The sequence below is a fragment of the Cygnus olor genome, chromosome Z, assembly GCF_009769625.2.
Source record: "Cygnus olor isolate bCygOlo1 chromosome Z, bCygOlo1.pri.v2, whole genome shotgun sequence".
In the NCBI taxonomy this organism is placed as follows: Eukaryota; Metazoa; Chordata; class Aves; order Anseriformes; family Anatidae; genus Cygnus; species Cygnus olor.
In genome coordinates, this window is record NC_049198.1 from 17,390,362 (window position 1) to 17,407,915 (window position 17,554).

Consider the following 17,554-nt stretch of genomic DNA (forward strand, 5'->3'; position numbering starts at 1 on the left):
CCTGAAGCCTTGAGTGATTCAGCTGACAGCCAATGATTATGCTTAGCATAAGGTGATGAAAGAAAGGAGTTTGTAGCCATTGTGTAGTAAAGAAATGGAAAAAATGAAAGTTGTTGCTTTTCAGAAAGCTGTTAGTGCCACTGAAGCATTTCCATTCTGGTATTAGCCTTAAGACTGCTGACTTTTGAGAAAATTTACCTGACAGTCTTTGAAAACAATTGGGGAAAAAAATCATGAATAATGATAACAGATCAGGAAGACAAAAACAAAACTATATTTCATCCTGGTGGAGAGATAATAACAAGAGTTTTCAACTGGGCTTTTTTTTTTTTCCCATCATTTATATGATTATCACATTTTCCAGACTGTTCAAAAGGAATTGTGATCATTTCTGTACCTACTGGCCAATTTTATAGATGGGCAATTTTAAGTTTCGTGACATATGCTGACAGAGTATTTTTTTTGTGTGTGTGCAGTGGTTCATGTTCTTTTAAAAGAGAACAGTATTTTTAATGTATAAAAAGCACCCTAGTGGCAATACATCCACCTTCAAAAGTACATTAACTTGATTGCAGTGTTCGCTAGTTTTCTCAAGTATTTTTTGACATGGTATTTTCGTTTCATTCTTAAAGATATTTTGTTGGTTGGAAAGAGAAAGTATGGTTACAAAGCATGGATTCAAAAGAAACTTAGATATAACGGCATTTGACATTCAGATTTGAACACAGACAGGTAGTAATTTACTCCAACTCACATGTTTGGCCAGCAACTAGTACTTCGTGCTTTCTGCTTTCTTGATTGTGCTCTAATACACTGAGATTATGAAAGGTGTAGAACGTTTTGCAGATAACTCATCAAAATAAACCTCCTTTGAGTAGAGAATAGGCATGATGCTTACTGTTGAACACGCATCACACTATCATCTCTTTCTTGAGATTTCTGATACATTTCTGTAGTCTAAAGTCCCTTCCAACCCGGGCGATTCTGTGAGCTGCTACATGAGCTTCAACTCTGATATTGTACAGTACTTCTCTGATGCAAAGATGCATAAAAACTGATTATTAACCATACTGGAGTTGTCATATGTAACGATGATCACACTATTTTTTTAAGCAGTTGAGCTACCTATTGCATGTTCCAGCTACGTCTTTGGATTTAATCATAAGTATAATGTTGAAGAAGCTATTGCTTGATGTAAAGTGATCTTTGTGATTACAAAAGCTGGAAAAGGTACGGGAGCTCCTTGTTTGAGTGGAAGAAAATTGGGGTTTGCTCCCCCCACAAAGCATGTGTTAGGGAAGTTAAAGTCTTAAGAAACCTGAAAAGAATACTTAGACATATTTAGAAATTATTTAGTATGATAACGGTAATGAGGCTTTGGATAGTCAAATAGCTTCATACTTGTATAAAAGAAAATACATGATTCTTATTGAATCTACTTGGGCTTTTCATGTAGCATAATAGAAACAAAATTAACTGGAAATACTTAAAGTATGCATTTTGGCATAGGAAAAGCAGACCAGTTAACTGTGTGAAGTCAGATAAAAAACACTTAGGCTTTGGGGTTTGCTAAGGATTTTGGCATGTGTTTCCCCCAACAATAGCTGTACTTGACTTGCAATGCTAGTTGAGACAAGGCTACACAGAGGAAAGCTTACAGTAGCAGGACAACAGCTGGCAAAATTGAGATCCAGCGTAACTGAGCAGTTAGAAAGCTCATAGAAAAGTGACTGAAACACATTCAACTCTTCTCATCAAACTGGAGAAATTTTTTTTGTGGAAGAAAACTTACAGGTCTGTGAGCAGCTTTAGAGAGTGTTGTGAAGAACACGTTTTTCTTTAGGTTAACAAATTCTCATTTGTTCAGTTAATTTTTTTACCCAAAATTGCTCCATTTTAAGGTTCTGGTCTTCATTCTGGAAAGTAATATACATGATCATTTTAACCATGCATTTGTGTGAAATTTGATTTAATAACAAATGACTATAAATACCTTCTACCTAAAAAGGGGTCCAGAGATAGAAGGTCCTTAGAGTTGGTATATCAAGTTAGATATTAGGAAGCAAAAGTTATAATGGGGTGTTCTGGAGGAAATGGTCTTTGATAGGAAAGGAGAATGGGGCTAGAGGAGAACACAAAGGCTGCAGGACTTGAACGTAGTTAAGTATTGATAGAAGAACTACACCGAAAAGATAGGATGGAGATCACTGGAGCCAAACTCAAACATTCTTTAGGAATTGTTTGGCTTTCGTCTAACTGCTAAATTCTCTAAGCCTCTGTACATCTGTAAAAGTCTAGTGGCTGACCTCACAATGTTTTTTTGTATGTGGTTGAATATTTCTAAGTCTTTTTCTCCCTTCTGTGAGAAACTGCAAAGTGCTAAGAATCATTCTAATGAGAGGCATAATTTCAAAGGTTGCAAACTTTGAACAATATGGTTTTATTCTGACGACTGCTGAGTAGGGGACATATTCTTGGTCTCTGCTATTGCATTTACAAGAGTTTTGCATGTTGCATTGTGTTACTCATTTGGAATCACATTACAAAGCTTTGATTCAGTATATTTTCAGGCTTGACACTGCATTATAAAGCCGTTTTCCAGTACAAATTATTCAGTACAAAAACTGGCAAAGGAAGCTTTATTTATGGAGTTGTACAAAGCATTTAATTGGCTTTGAAAAGCATGTGGCTACTGAATCTGGAACCACTTTCAAATACACATTCCTTTTACTTTTTTGGATATTTATCTACTTTTAATGATAGGTCTTTTTTTAATTATATGGGCTTATTCCAGAAAATCAGTCTTTTGCTTTTCAAAGGTTAAAGAAAAAAAGCTGGAGGCAAAATTATACAAAGGTTCTTTTGTAGCCCTGAAAAATGAAAGGCTTGATTTAAGGTCTACTGAAAAAGTTCCAAAAGTTAATCCTTTTTCCTCTTCCTTTTTTTTTTTTTTTTTTTTTTTAATATGCAGCTTTATTTGAAATACAGTGGTAGTTAGCCAGCCAGAAATGAATGCAGCACAAACTCCTATGAAGGCCTCTGTGGCCTTCCACATTAAGGCGAAAGCACTGTAGCCTCCAAGCTCACAGATGGCAATTGTACCATGCAGCCATATTTTCTTCCACTTGAAATGTCTGTGACTAAACGTCTTTTTCGTAAGATGTGTATAATGCTGCAGTGACATTATCACAAGTGAGGTAAAAATAAAATGTGAAGATTCTCCCCTTTAAATTACCAGCAAAGAATCTACTTCTGTGTGCCTGAGCCATTTTACAAATATTATTTTATAGGTATCTTTGCAAGCAGATGCATGTTTAATGTTCCCTTTCTACTAGCCAGATGCAGACCAGCCCTGAATCTGAGTCCTGTTGTGGTGATGCAGCTAAAAGATCCAGTTTTCTTTCACAAAGAATCACACGCAGATTCGACAGATTGATTCCAGCTGGCTGAGAGCAGCAGCACAAGCTTGCACGTGTCAGCACTCGGTGGTATCAACTTCCTCAAGTGAAAGGTTTTTCTAATTGCAAAGCATGATACCATATGCTCCTGTGTTCATATTAAGGTGTCATGGGAGGTCAAGCCAGTACTCCCAGTCCTGCTCCTCTCAGTGAGTAACCAACATCCTGGATACTTCCACATAAGCTTCTTTCTTCACATGTTTTATTAAAGTACAATAGAGATAGGATTTTTGCAACATGAGCATAAAATACTCTAACAGAGCAGTTAGATATTGCTTTATAAGCTAGGACATCCTTCCTAATGTCACCTAGCTTTCAGTGTGTTCTGTATTGCACTCCTATGTTGTTTGCAGATCTTTAAAATACCATTACAGTGTCACTGCAAGACAATAAAGCACTTTGTCATTGTCGTTTTCTTTGCAAGAGGTCCCTGAATATGAGAAGACAATACAACATTGTAATTTTATTTTAATCTTAAATTTCTTTAATTATCCAGGATGGATGCAGTCTGGAATTCTTCTAAAAACATTCTTTCTTCAGACTTTCCCAATATTTTCCAGTTGCGCGTACTTTTGCAATACATTTCTACTTTTTCTTTCCTAATTGCACTTAGACCTGCTTTGTTTCTTTCTCTTCTTGCAAAATACGAAAGAACTAATAAAGGCTTCTGAAATGCTACAGCAGGAAGTGTTTGACTAAGTGTCTCTGACCGCATGCTGGTGGGGAAAATTAGCATGCAGCCAACGTGTAATGTTAAATGTAACACGCGAATTTGTCCTTTCCAAGAATAGCCACTGTTTATAGAGGATGCAATTGTTATTCGCTACAGACCATACACAGACAAAATATCCTAACTGAATGTACTCTCTTCTCTTGGTTAAGTCAGTCTCCATAATGTCATCTATTGCAGGTGATTTATCTGTTTTTTCATCAGTCAAGAGCCAGGTGCTAGTTAGACGTGCTGCAGCTCTTGTTATGTTGACATTCTAGGAAAACATGGGGGCTCTGTGCAGTTCTCTGTTTGCAAAGATTAGAGTGACCAGGCAATAGGCACGCAGACAAGTCCTGGGGAAATATATTTTAAGCATTTTTTGCATAGTTTACCAGAATAACCAGGCAGATGACATTAAAGTTTGGTTAAAAACTCCAGTTAAATAAAACAGAAGGGAAAAAAAATATATTAGTGGCTACTGTACAAGTATGAGCTACTACTCTAGGCTTGCAATTATCTATTACAATAATATTTGTCTTGCCGTCTTGGTGACTGAGTGTTAACTTCTCATGTGCAGGTACAAACTGTGCCCAGCTACAAATGCTATGTGCACCAGCTAGTTTTCTTACTCAGTTCAAGTCAGCAGTGAGAGGGTCATTATCCCAGTTTTCTACAGTGGTTCATTTGTTATAAAATGAGAACCTAAAAGCTGGAACTTCAGTTTTATCCTCTGGTAAACATTTATATTCTGTATTTCTGATACTTTGATCTGTCTTTTTAGTCATTCTGTTAACACGGCATTGAATGGTTCAAAATCTTAGTTTAATTTACCTACAATAACTGTGATTAAGTATATAGTCAAATACTACATGCCTCAAAAGAAATTTTTTCCAACTATTCCCTATACCCTTGAAGAATTCTCTCCAACTTTTCTGTAGCTTTTATTTTTTTCACTACTTCTGCCAGTAGTCTTTATACTTAAACTACACCAGTTTGCTAGAACCTGAAGAGAATGCTTACAACTTAGACAGAAATTGGAAATCTGAAAGTATACAAGCTAGAAATTACTACTAATATAAAGTATCATTTTCAGTCACAGTCATCTTTTTTTTTCAATATTGTGAACTGCTGGTTTGTATACAACATTGTACTGAAAAATGAAAAAAAATCATGAAAGTCATAAAAGTGGAGTTATTGTTAGCTGATAGTGTAACATGGGTCACTGTAAACTCCACTTTTCCATTTACCATCTGCAGATTTCAATAAATCTTTAAATGAAAAAGTAAGATTTCATTTTAAGCAATCTGTTGGAAATGTAGTAAGATACCTTTATTAAGTAGTTGTAAGTTAATCTTCCACTGCATAGTACAACCCTTACTTTTATTCAAAATCATTAGCTCATGATGCACATAGAAGCCACAGGAAGTCGTGTAATACATCTGCATATGAAAATAAGCCACACAATTTGCATACAAAAATCAAACTTCAAAGCATCTGATTTCAAGCTAAAATTGAATGGGAAGTTGAGAGGAAAAGGATAACTATACTGGATCAAATCAAGTATTTGGTCCAGTGTCATGTCTTCAGGAGTAAATGTAAGATGATACCCAGAGACAAAAGACAGATGAGAAAGCATATATGTTATTCCTCCTGTGTAGTCTTCCATCTTCAGAATATTTCCAGCTAAGGGGACTTCCTGAATTTGTTGTGCTTTCTGTATGGTTTGTAACCTGCAGTAGCTAACTACCTCCGTTAGCTTGCTCAGTTATCCATTGAATATATGATATATATGATATTTAGCATCCAAAATATCCTTTGTTGACGAAGTCTCCATCTCTATTCCCTGCTATGTGGAGAGTCACCTCCTTTTTATTTCTGACCAGTCCTAGCTTGCTTGAATTCTTCTAGCTCTGTCTTTTAAGAACTATTATTATTACTGGTTCTAAATTGACCTCACTCAGAATCAGAAGGCTTTTAGGGGGTAGTAGCAAATAGCTGGCATTTTCTATTTGTCATCTAGTTTTCTTGTTTTAACGTTTCAAACATTTTCAGACTTTCTGTTATAACTATGAGGATCAGAAGTGTACTCTTTAAAACTATAGGGATTGAGTGTATTGTGTAACAGTCAGAAATTTTCAAGACCATTTAGTACCATGAACACACTGTAAAAATCACAATAGTTGCCGATGTTGTACTGTGAAGAAACTCCTCTTTCAGCAGAGAATGGAATGATGTGAAGGGTATCATTGACATGGCAGGGCTACGAAGCTGGTGAAGGGTCTAGAACACAAGTCCCATGAGGAGCAGCTGAGGGAACTGGGGTTGTTATCGACCTTATTGCACTCTAAAACATCCTGAAAGGATGTTGTGGGGAGCTGGGGGTTGGCCTCTTCTTGCAGATAACTAGTGATAGTACAAGAGGGAACAACCTCAAGTTGCACCAGGGGAGGTTTTGGTAGGAAATTAGGAGACATTTCTTCTCAGAAGGAGCAGTCAGGCATTGGAACGGGTTGCTGAGGGAGGTGGTGGAGTCACCGTCCCTGAGGGTGTTTAAGGAAAAGTTGGACATGGTGCTTAGGGACATGGTTTAGTGGGTGATACTGGTGGCAGAGGAATGGTTGGACCAGATGATCTTGGAGGTCTTTTCCAACCCTAGTGATTCTATGGTTTTATGATGTGTAATGGAGCTATGCAGAACACAGAGTGCATATGTAACCTTCAATAGCCTTAGAACAAAGTAAATTTGAAGAGATGAACTGGAATCTGTGCCCTTTAAAATCAAATTATGTTTTATGTGGTAAACAAGGGGGAAAAGACTTCTAGAAGGATGTTCTGCCCATCTCATTCAGGAGCTAAAGTGAACAGACTTCCAGAGGTCTTGAAGAGGTGAGTTGACATGGATGGATTTTGCAACTGCCTTTCTTCTTTGGCTAAACAACTTAGACTCTAGTAGATAATTTCATTAGAACAGTTTCACTCACTAAGAGGTAAATTGGGATTCTAAATGATGGCCTGAATACCATATGTATGATATTCATAAAAAATAATAAAAATTATTAATAAAAATATTAATAATAATAATAGCTGTTACGTTTACTCTGAAAATTAAAAGATTTGAGCCAATGATAATTTTACTGATTTTTTAAATTTTGCAATTTTGTTGACTTTGATTATTCTTTGATGACCCAAAGAGAAAAGAAAGTAAAAGAGAAAAACCTCTATTGCACATGAAGAGACATAGCAGCATTATTTAAAAGTAAATATCAGTGGTTAAGACAGAGAATGCAAGTAGTTAAGACAAGAATGCATACTTTTCCAGCAAATGCTTTCCCCTCAGACCATCAGCCATGAATTTCTTCTCATTGCTTGTAATGAATCTTTTCTGAAGAGTAAAAGTAAACACGATTTTAATGTGTCCACTTCTTTTTATTTCCTGACTCTGACTGGAGGAAGAAAAACTGAAATAACACAAAAGAAACTTTTCCTTTTTCTGCTGTCCAGTGAAACCGGAAGTACCTACTCAGTGATAAATAGTCTTTTTGTAATAAATAGTCTTTTTGTGATGATTTTACTCAATTAAGTAGGAAATGTGATGCTGAGAGGGACAGATTAGCACTGACCATTTGGGAGCTTAATTATAGTAACAAGCTTTCTATGAGAATGTCATCATCTCAATGGTGAATAACACAGAAGTATTTTAGTGACTGACTGGACATCATTTGAATGCTTTGACGTGCAGCAAGTATTATGGATTTGGATACTTTTATGTAACTGTTAAATGTCAGTAAATGATCATGAAATGCTTCTTTGAAATGAAAATAAAGATGTATATAATTGTTTTTAACTAGTCTTGATGTTCTACAAATTCATCAAAGTTTTGGTTCTGTATTAAATAGACAGCTCTGCAGATGGAAGTCAGTGGTTGTCCTTCAACAGGACAAGAATGGAAGAGATCACTGCTTGAAATGAAGAATAAAGAAAAGATAAAAAGCCTTATTTAATGTATAAGTAGTGATGTTGACCAGTAATTCAGTAATTTTGACTTTTAAAACTAATATCTAAGTTTTGGCTATGGAAATCCATCTGTGAATATAGATGCATAGGTATGTGTGAGAAAGTACATTTTAAATCTTTTACCAGCTGTGGTAAATATATTCAAAATACCACTTTCAATCCCTGTCTTAAACCCTCAGTAAGTCGTAACTGAACTTTGATTTCTGAAAAGTTTGGGTTTTCATGCATATTGCTACATGTGTTTTTTTTTGTCGTTGTTTTTTGTTTTTTTTATACAGCTCTCCTTCATCTCGTTGTCTCTTCCAATGTTGATGTGAAAAATTCAATGACCTTCAGTGGGCCTCTGGAAGACATGTTTGGGTACACAGTTCAACAGTATGAAAATGAGGAAGGAAAATGGTAAGCTGCTTTTCTTGTCTAACCTGCAAATTACCACATATTCAGTGACTCAGGTTCTATACTATTTTTTCTAAATATGCCCCATAACTAAGGGTCAGTTTTCTGTCAGGCTTATTTGTATTTCTTAAATTGATGAACAGTCCTAAAGAAATCTCCATACACTGGGAGACAAAGATTCAAATCTATATCTACATCAATTTCCTCAAAGAAATAAATGAGTTCACAAAGTGGGTAAATTACCTGTGTGCTGGAGCTAAGAAAGCTTTATGTATGCCTGAACCATCTTTTTTCTGTTTAAAAAAAAAAAAAAAAAAAAAGTCATGACAGTCATGATTCATCTTTTCCTTCTATTAATATATCACCAGTGAAATTGCTCTTGTTTTGCCTAACCTGTTTTTTCTAAAGTTTTCTGTCAGTGGTTGCCAGAACTGAGTTTTTGGTGGGACTGGTGGGAAGATTTCTCTGTCTAAGTATTTAGTAATACAGTTCTCCCTCTTCTCTTTTGGAGGTCTAATTGTGTCTTGCAGTTGGCAATATATTTGCATTTGGGATTTGGAGCCACCTTCTTAACCTGCCATTTCCTTGTTTTTTCTGCTGAATTATAGACTGCATTTTGATGTGCTTACTAGTATCATTGCCTCTCAGTCTTTTGATAAGCAGCTTATGCATAAGAATGAACATCACGGGTGAATCTCAGGGCTGGAGGACTGAAATAGCAATTGAATGGTAAAAGGCTTGGGAAATCTGAGGTCTGTATTGTTGTTTGCTGATTTTTCTGGTTTTCCAAGAGCTTCGCCAGTAATTTGACATTCATGATAAGCCCCAGAGATGACGCCTGGCAGTCTGGAACAAAGGGCATGTGGCCAATTGGCAGCCAGGTCACACTGCTCTGCAGCACCTGACCTGCTCGATTCTGAGAGTCTGTCCACCACTGCAGCACTCTGTTCTCTATTGGACACAGGGAATGTTCACTAAAATGAAATAGCAGAGCCTGCTTTTGCAAATGCTAGTTTTCGACTGTCCAGGTTGCAGGATGTTTAAATACGCTTCTGCATGGGGGTGATGAAAGGATAATAGTGACCTTTGTTGAGCTAATCTAGACCTTCAGGAAATGGTATCCATTCTAGGAGCTGGGATTTTGTGGAGTAAGCTATATTGTTGTGGACTGCCCTGAAGCCTTTCAAGTGCAAAAAATATTATGAGCCAGAAATGGCTACTCTTTCAGTGGCTGAAGGAAGACAGGAATTTAAACCAGCATGCTAGGTCTGAACATCTCTAAAATAAAACTCCAGAGCCACTGCTAAATTTTCAAGTTTCCAAGTTTCCTTCAGCGTAACGTACAGAGCAGGAAATCTGCATATTGGTATTTTAAATATATAAATCTTTGTGGTGCTTTGACAAGAGCTGTAACACTACCTTGATACCACAGACAGATTTTCAGCAACAGATGTCTTGTAAACCTGACTAAAGTAGTTCCTCAAAGAGAGTCCCCAAAAATAATAATAAAAAAAAATCCTTTTGGCAAATAGACAGAGTGGTCTTTCAAACCACTTATCTCAGTTCATGGGGATCTTTTTTTCTAGGTAAAGAACAGCATGTGGACATAATCCTGCTAAGTACTGATCACCTCCTCTGGAATGTCAAGCACACTCAGCTTCTTTGTGGTTAAATAGAAGTCAAGGATGAATAATAGGTTGTGGTGCACGCTTCTAAGTTTTGGTGTTAAAAATGCATTACAGAGTGTAGCTTGAAAGATCAGTCAGATGCAGTATGTACTTGGACCATTTTATTTCGCTTTAGAAATTATTAATTAAAAAAAAAAAATTACCGGATCACAATGAGCTGTTTCAGTATGTTTGTTTAGAAGCTCGATGGTGTACTGCATTTAAAATCTCCTTTCTAGCTCTTTTTATCTGTAGGCTACATCTTACCTATTGTCATTCTATCCAAGTATCTTCTGCCTGGACTCATTAATTTATGATTAAAGGTAGAAATAGTTCTCTCAGTAACTCTTCACAATCATCTAAGTGTCCACAAGCAAATCTTACTGAACTGTTACTTTTAATGGCAGGATTTCTATTTTCAGTGTGTGCAGGGAATTCTAATTTAATTTGAGTTCTTCCTTGCACATTTAACGGAGTCAGTTACTTGCTGGGTGATGCTGGGCTATTTAGTGTTGCTGATGAGGATGTGAGAACAAAAACAGTGTCTATCTCTAAATAGCATTTTCTGCTGAAAATGGATTTAGGAGTGAATGCTAATTTGTTATGCTTACAAAATATTGTATCAGAATAGAGATTTTCTGAACATATCTTTTTTTTCCTTTTTTTTTTTTTTAACTGCTCAGGATAAAAAGCCTTACATGATGTATTTTAAAACACTGGCTCACATTATTTAAAACTGAATTCTTCTGCTTGGTGCCTGTGACCCTCTCCTTGTGCATTTGGTCCCTCCTTAGCATTTAAAATAATTTTTCTTCCAAAATATATTAAAGATCAAGGTGATATAAATAAAAAAGATATCTCTTTCTGTACTACTTACAATACGTTTCATCCACCAACCAATGCTGCTTGTATTTTTCAGTGGATTTTTTTTTTGTAATGTTACTCTATTGTGTAATTTGGTATATAGGTATATTTCCTTTTGGTGTTGTTTATTACAGAGGAGACAGTATAGCTGCTTTTTATTGTATCTGAAAGAGCATAATAGATACTTTTCCTGCTCTCCGTCCTCTACTGTTTGTGCAGAACTTGCTGTATCTGTGTTCTGTATGTAAGTTTTATTTGCTGACTTTCAAGCCTTTTTTGAAAGAAGAAATTTAGGATAACATTTCATTTGCAGGGTACTTATTGGTTCTCCATTAGTTGGCCAGCCTGAGAAAAGAACAGGAGATGTATACAAATGCCCTGTAGGAAAGGACAACCAGTCGCCCTGCATAAAACTGAATTTACCAGGTATGAAAGAAAATAGAGCTGTCATGCGGGGGAATAGTAAAGGTCAAATCTTAAAGAGATTTTTAGTTAATAAATATGTGTTAGGATTGTTTTTATACGGAAAATTTACTTAGGACTCCAGAACTAAACGTGAAGGAGTTGTATTTGTAACATTAAAAATACTTTTATTTTAAAGTCTCTTATTGCTCTATGGAAAACACGCTGATACTCTAGAATAGGCATTTAGCTGCGTTATCAAAGCATTATTATGACTGATACTGATTGACTGTGGTTACCGGTCCTGGCAGAAAGGCTGAGGAACACAGGTTTGTGGGCTATCCTTTCCAAAACTCTTGGAAGCCAATAAGAGTTAAAAGCCTAATGCTTTTAACAAGCACCTAAGTAGTCAGAGCAAGGCTGAAGCACCTTAATCAGGTGTTTAGCATTCATCCTTTTTTTTTTCTTTTGCTTGTGTCAAGAGAGACTCAATGTAGACAAGAAGAGACTGTTAATATGAGTTCCACTAAATATGCCTATCACCATATTTTTTCTTAAATCTCTTTCTTTGAAAGCCTGAATATCAATAATGTAACAAAAAAGTAGAAAACATAAAAGCTGTAATTCATTTATAACATGACAGAGTAAAAAATGAATATTTGTCTTCTAATTAACAAAACTGTGTGAACAGTAATCTTTTGCTTTCATTGTACTGTTATTTTTACCTTTTTTCCCAGTTCAAGAAACTATTTGAGACAGCAACCCAGACAAATTTTCTGGGATAAAAGCCAGTCTCAGAATTTTTCGTTGTTCATTGCAATTGAAGGAGGAGGATGAAGGGTGCTAAAATATTTGATAGAACCAGTGTCAGTCTGTGTTTTATTTTAGAAGCTGGAAGCTCTCTGCTAGTTGATACATACTTTAACATTTTGTTTTCACATTCCCAAATACTTAACATTTCAATCTATTTATAGCTTCTACTTCAGTTCCTAACGTCATGGAAGTAAAAGAAAACATGACTCTTGGAACAACCTTAGTGACTAACCCAAAAGGCGGCTTTCTGGTAAGAAAGGACTTTTTGTCGATTTTAAAAGAAGTCTGTATTTTCCGTAGGTACCACATCAAAAGTTTCAACCTTTTTCATCTTTTTAAGGCTTGTGGACCACTCTATGCTTATAAATGTGGGCGTTTACATTATACAACTGGAGTTTGCTCCAACGTCAGCTCCACTTTTGAAACTGTGGAGGCGATTGCACCGTCTGTGCAAGGTATGCATGCTCAGGAATTCTTTTGTGTGTCTGAAAATACGAAGTGCCAAACAAGATGAATGTATACACAGAGGCATACCAAAAAGTATGAACTGCTTTCCTTAGCTACCAGCATTACCAAGTTAAGTAAATGTTTTCATTGTCAGTATATAACCTGAATTCTTGCTAATTTTAGAGTTTATCTCAATATAAACAATCATTACAGGGCTATGTGACATCCAAACACAATTGCTAAAAATAGTTGCTTATGCTTTTTACTTAAGGCCAAAAGACTCTTTTTAAATAATGACAGCATGTTGTTAAGACCTAATACAAATCCAATTTAGTAATATAAAAATCTTAAAGGTCTAGTCATTTGGAAAGTGAAAGAGGAATGGGTAGATATTAAAGAAGACAGAGGTCATTGGTAAATACTTCAGTTACATGATCTAATGCCATTCTTAAATTTCTGCTTACAAGAAAGTGTCTTGCTAATCAAGGGAATACCAAACCACATAAAGTGCAATGGAAAGGATGTTGTATGACAGTCCGCATCAAACGTGTTAGTGCAGCCCCACTATAGAAGGATATGCGTTTATTACTAATCACTTTGATCCTTGTTTGATCCTTGTTTGTATCAATTCTTATGTGGCCATTTGTGTTGCAGAGTGTAAAACCCAGTTGGACATCGTCATAGTCCTTGATGGGTCCAACAGCATTTATCCATGGGAGAGTGTCACAGCTTTCCTAAATAGTCTCCTGAAAAACATGGATATAGGTCCTCAGCAAACACAGGTAAATTTTTTTTTACAACATTTTATTATCGTTTAATTTGTGGGGGGGAAAATAAAAATCTAAGAAACAGGATGAGAGCATCATCTATGGAGTCCTTCAATTATAAGAATTAATGGCAGTGGAGTACCAGAACAAAGCAGTTGACAACCATAACTCAGTCAGTCTTTGTTGCCATGTAGTGCTGTCAGGGCAGCTTTCCCTCCCCTCACTGTTCTGGCAACCTGGAGAGACTGAGTTTCTGACCAAGAGACAAAAGGTAGGCGTGTTAAGTGAGGCAGTTTGAACATTGTCCTTTCCCACCTTCCTTCCACAGACACTTCTTGTGTGCACAAAGGACATTTCCACTCCTATAAGGCTGTATATGGTTGAGAGAGTCTCATTACAAGACTTTCGGAGCAGTGTTCAAAATTTTGCACCTTGGGGCACTAAGCATGTAGCTTTAAAACATTTGAAATCATAATTAATGAGTGGCTGTTAAGCTGCATGTTATCAATGGCAAAAGCTGTATAATAAATGGAGAGGGCCAAATTACCAGCTGCTATAAATCAGCGCAGTTCCATCAGAATTAATGGAGCTACAACAGATTACCCCAGCTAAGGACCTGACGTGTTTCAGAGTCCACTGAACAGAGAACGTAAACAGCAATTTGAGGAGAGTACAGGGAAGGGGCAAACACATACACATGAATACATTTTAACACAGAAAGCTATGTTAACAACAAAAGAAACTTCCTTTCACTTCTCCCTCCTCCCAAAATCAAGGCTTTTCTAGGATCCTGTATAATATTTGGTGTGCTGCAGGCCAATGCTACAGGTTTTTTCCGACTTCATGTTATTTCCTAATACTCAGCTCATGCCTAAATCTCCTCAGACTACCTACACAAAGGAGAGAGTGAGTATATCCCGTAAAGGGATATATCTGTCTGCAGAGAGTATCCCCATCATTTCCCAAGTTGATCGGATTAACTTCCCTGTTGGCTGTACTGAACACTGGCTGGTAAAATTATTGCTTATAAACTGTCAGCTTTAAAATTGCATCCTGTTATTTTAAACACCCTGCTTTTCCAGATATTGTGTGGAAGAGGGAAAAATACCTTGTTAAATTTAATAGAAAGGGGAAAAAATCTTCCTGGTCCCTGTGGTGGTGATTACTCAAACATACATGGCACCTTGAGAAAATATTTAAAGCTCAACTTCCCAGTGCAGGGCAATGGCTGCAAGGAAATCATTGCTGCCTTATGCCCAAAGGGTTTCATAGGAATAGTACACAGGGCAATGAACTATACAGCACCCTCACCTGTATTCCTCCCAAAGAAATTCTCAATTTTTTTTACATTGTCACACCTCTGTTATGCATGATTTTAGATTCCTACCTTGTCGTGCACAAAAAGTCCTTGCTTGCCTGCACTCCAACAGCCAGCCATCTCCACCTACAAAATTTGTTCTTTCAATTATTTGGCATAACTACCCTTCTTCTTCTCACACATATACTTATTCACTCAAGAATGTCAACTTTGGCATGTGGTTGCTAAAGAACAGAAATATTTGAAAGGGAGATAAGAATTGGAAAAGGGAGAGAAAGAATGAAAAACTGGAAATGGAGGGCAAACCTAAATGGAATTTTCTTGGGACTTGTTACCCTTCCTCTCCCTCCCCAGGAGGGGTATTCCAACCCTCTCCTTTCCTCCCATCTCTCTTCCTGAGAACCCAGGAATAGCCACACGTAGTAAAAAGTTTATGTTTTTTGCACCTATGCTGTCGGGAAGAGGAGAAACAACAGAGCAGGCAGGTTTCTTCCCCCTCCTGTTCCTATACAGAGTAAAAGAACAATTGTTTACTTTCTGTCTGTTTTAACCATTTTTTTTTTCCATTTTAATTTTCTCATCATTTTTGAGCACATTGAAATCAGTGTACTTTCACTGGCTTCAGATTGTTTTCCTCTTGCATGGGAAAGGAATGAGGTGATTACAGAATAGCTCCTTAGCCGCTTGGGTGTGACTTGTTCAAAACCATGTTTTGATTAGAGGCTTAGGAGAATTATTTTCCACTCTTGCTAACCCCATCCATGAACAATGGTCATTAGAGTTGTGGCAAGAAGGAAGAAAAATTCTTCCGTGTCCCCTGCTTGGCATATAAAGTGAAAGCCAGAAGATTCATATGCAAATAACCAAAGTTTAGTATAATATTTTTCAGAAATACTTCCTTCCTTTTTGTCCCATTCTCTGAAAAACAATGTCATTTTGATGGTTAAGCTGCATATCCTGAGGTTAGGGATAAAAGATGTATGGGGAAAGTGACAACAGAGAAGTGGAAATGGAAGATGAATGAGATGAGAAAAAATAATACAAGGTAGAAAATACTTCTGTCTGCCTTATTGCACATTTTAATGCAACTGCAAAGGAAAGTTTTGCTTTGTTTTGTTTTCTTTTCTTTTCTTTTAAATTCTGTAGAGATAATTGTCTGTTTAATATGAGAGTATGCTTTTTAATTGTTCATATGTGAACAACCATCTGTGGTAGAGGAGTATCAAAAGAGAGAGCAGAATGCATTGACATGCTCAATTCCAACTTTAAAACTCTGTTGTAATGGCACTCAGAAATTTTCAGATGTTTTATTTCTTCAATGATATATGACATAATCAGCTGTAGGTGTTTGGCCTGTACCTTATTATATTTCCAAAGGGGCTGTATCAGTGAACTAATAAATCGTCCCATGTCATATCTTATTATCAGTTTCATCTCCAGAAGAATAGAAGTGTTTTAGAGATATTAAAAAAAAAATCAGGATGAAGAAAGATACTTGCAGTGCTTTAAAAGTAATTTCTGTCTGAGTCCTTGCGAGTGTGATAGACCAAACAAAATGTAGAAAAAATAATTCAACTTTGGTTTGATTTTGAAATCTTTAGCAAGTTCTCCATAGGATAAATGTATTGTTCATTAGTGCTTCCTAAGGCATCTCTGCTTTTCTTTTACCTTAAATATGACTTAAATCAGAAATGGTTTTGGATTTACTTTCCTATACAAACCAGTGGTGTAAATCCCAGCATATCCTTGCCATGTGCTGCATGGTTTTCCATTTATTTTTATTTTTTAAACACATAGAATAATTTAATAATTGATTGGGAAAGCCAGATCGTGCTTTCCAAATAAGGGGCTGTGTTCATTAATAGAAGGAACTGTAAGTAATTGCCCTCTAAAATGTTTTGTCCCAAAGTAGAACAGTCTTTCGTTTGCCTGTTCTCTCTTACAACACTTTTTTCACAGGAACTGGAGACAATTAAAGAATTATTCCCTTGTGTATTATAAAATCCATGGTATGCTAGGGAAGGGAACATTAACTTAGGAATTACAAAGATGTTCGACAGATTATGGTCAGTAATGCTGGGAAAAATGTTGGGTTTTCTGGAGCAGAACAAAACTATGTTTTTCTATTTAATACTATTGCATTTTCCAGATTGAAATTGAACAAGCAAGTCAAAACATACACCACCTGTAAGCCAGTCTTAGGGTCTTCCTGAAGTTAAGCAGTTTGAACAGGTTTATTGTCTCATAAATGGTATATTTGTACCACATAGTTGTGTCATTTATAGTTATCTATTAGATTTATAACCTACAAAATCTCATACCTTCATGGCTATATAATTATATGCTTCATAGCACACAATTCTAATTTTAAAAGGCGAACTTGAATTTATGATTTAGTAGAAGACTGGGACATACTGCTTTGTAGGTTTGGGGAAGTTTTCTTACCCTTTGTGAGGTGTGGCTTACCACTGATGCCATGAAATATGTAGAACATGATGACAAGTGTTTTCAAAGCTAGTGCTAAGGAAGGGTCCCACAGAACAATTGTATCCCAAAAGATAACCACATGCCCCCTTTCCTTCCTGATTTACAAGCTATGCTACACAGTGCAGTTTTCCAGACTCAGATGTTCTTCCTATTCACTTCCTGAGAAGGAAATGCTCAAAATGTTTACTTGCTGTGATCATGGACAGTGT

The 17,554-nt window shown here is 36.4% G+C and overlaps 1 protein-coding gene across 1 annotated transcript in view; it reads left to right on the forward strand.

Annotated features, from left to right (window-relative positions):
* ITGA1 (integrin subunit alpha 1) overlaps positions 1–17,554 on the forward strand; it is an 80,279-nt gene that overhangs the window by 20,225 nt on the left and 42,500 nt on the right. Inside the window, exons 2-6 of the mRNA XM_040540621.1 lie at positions 8,463–8,583; positions 11,425–11,537; positions 12,488–12,576; positions 12,667–12,781; positions 13,428–13,555. Coding sequence (XP_040396555.1) covers positions 8,463–8,583; positions 11,425–11,537; positions 12,488–12,576; positions 12,667–12,781; positions 13,428–13,555 — 566 coding nt within the window. The remainder of the gene's footprint in view (positions 1–8,462; positions 8,584–11,424; positions 11,538–12,487; positions 12,577–12,666; positions 12,782–13,427; positions 13,556–17,554) is intronic.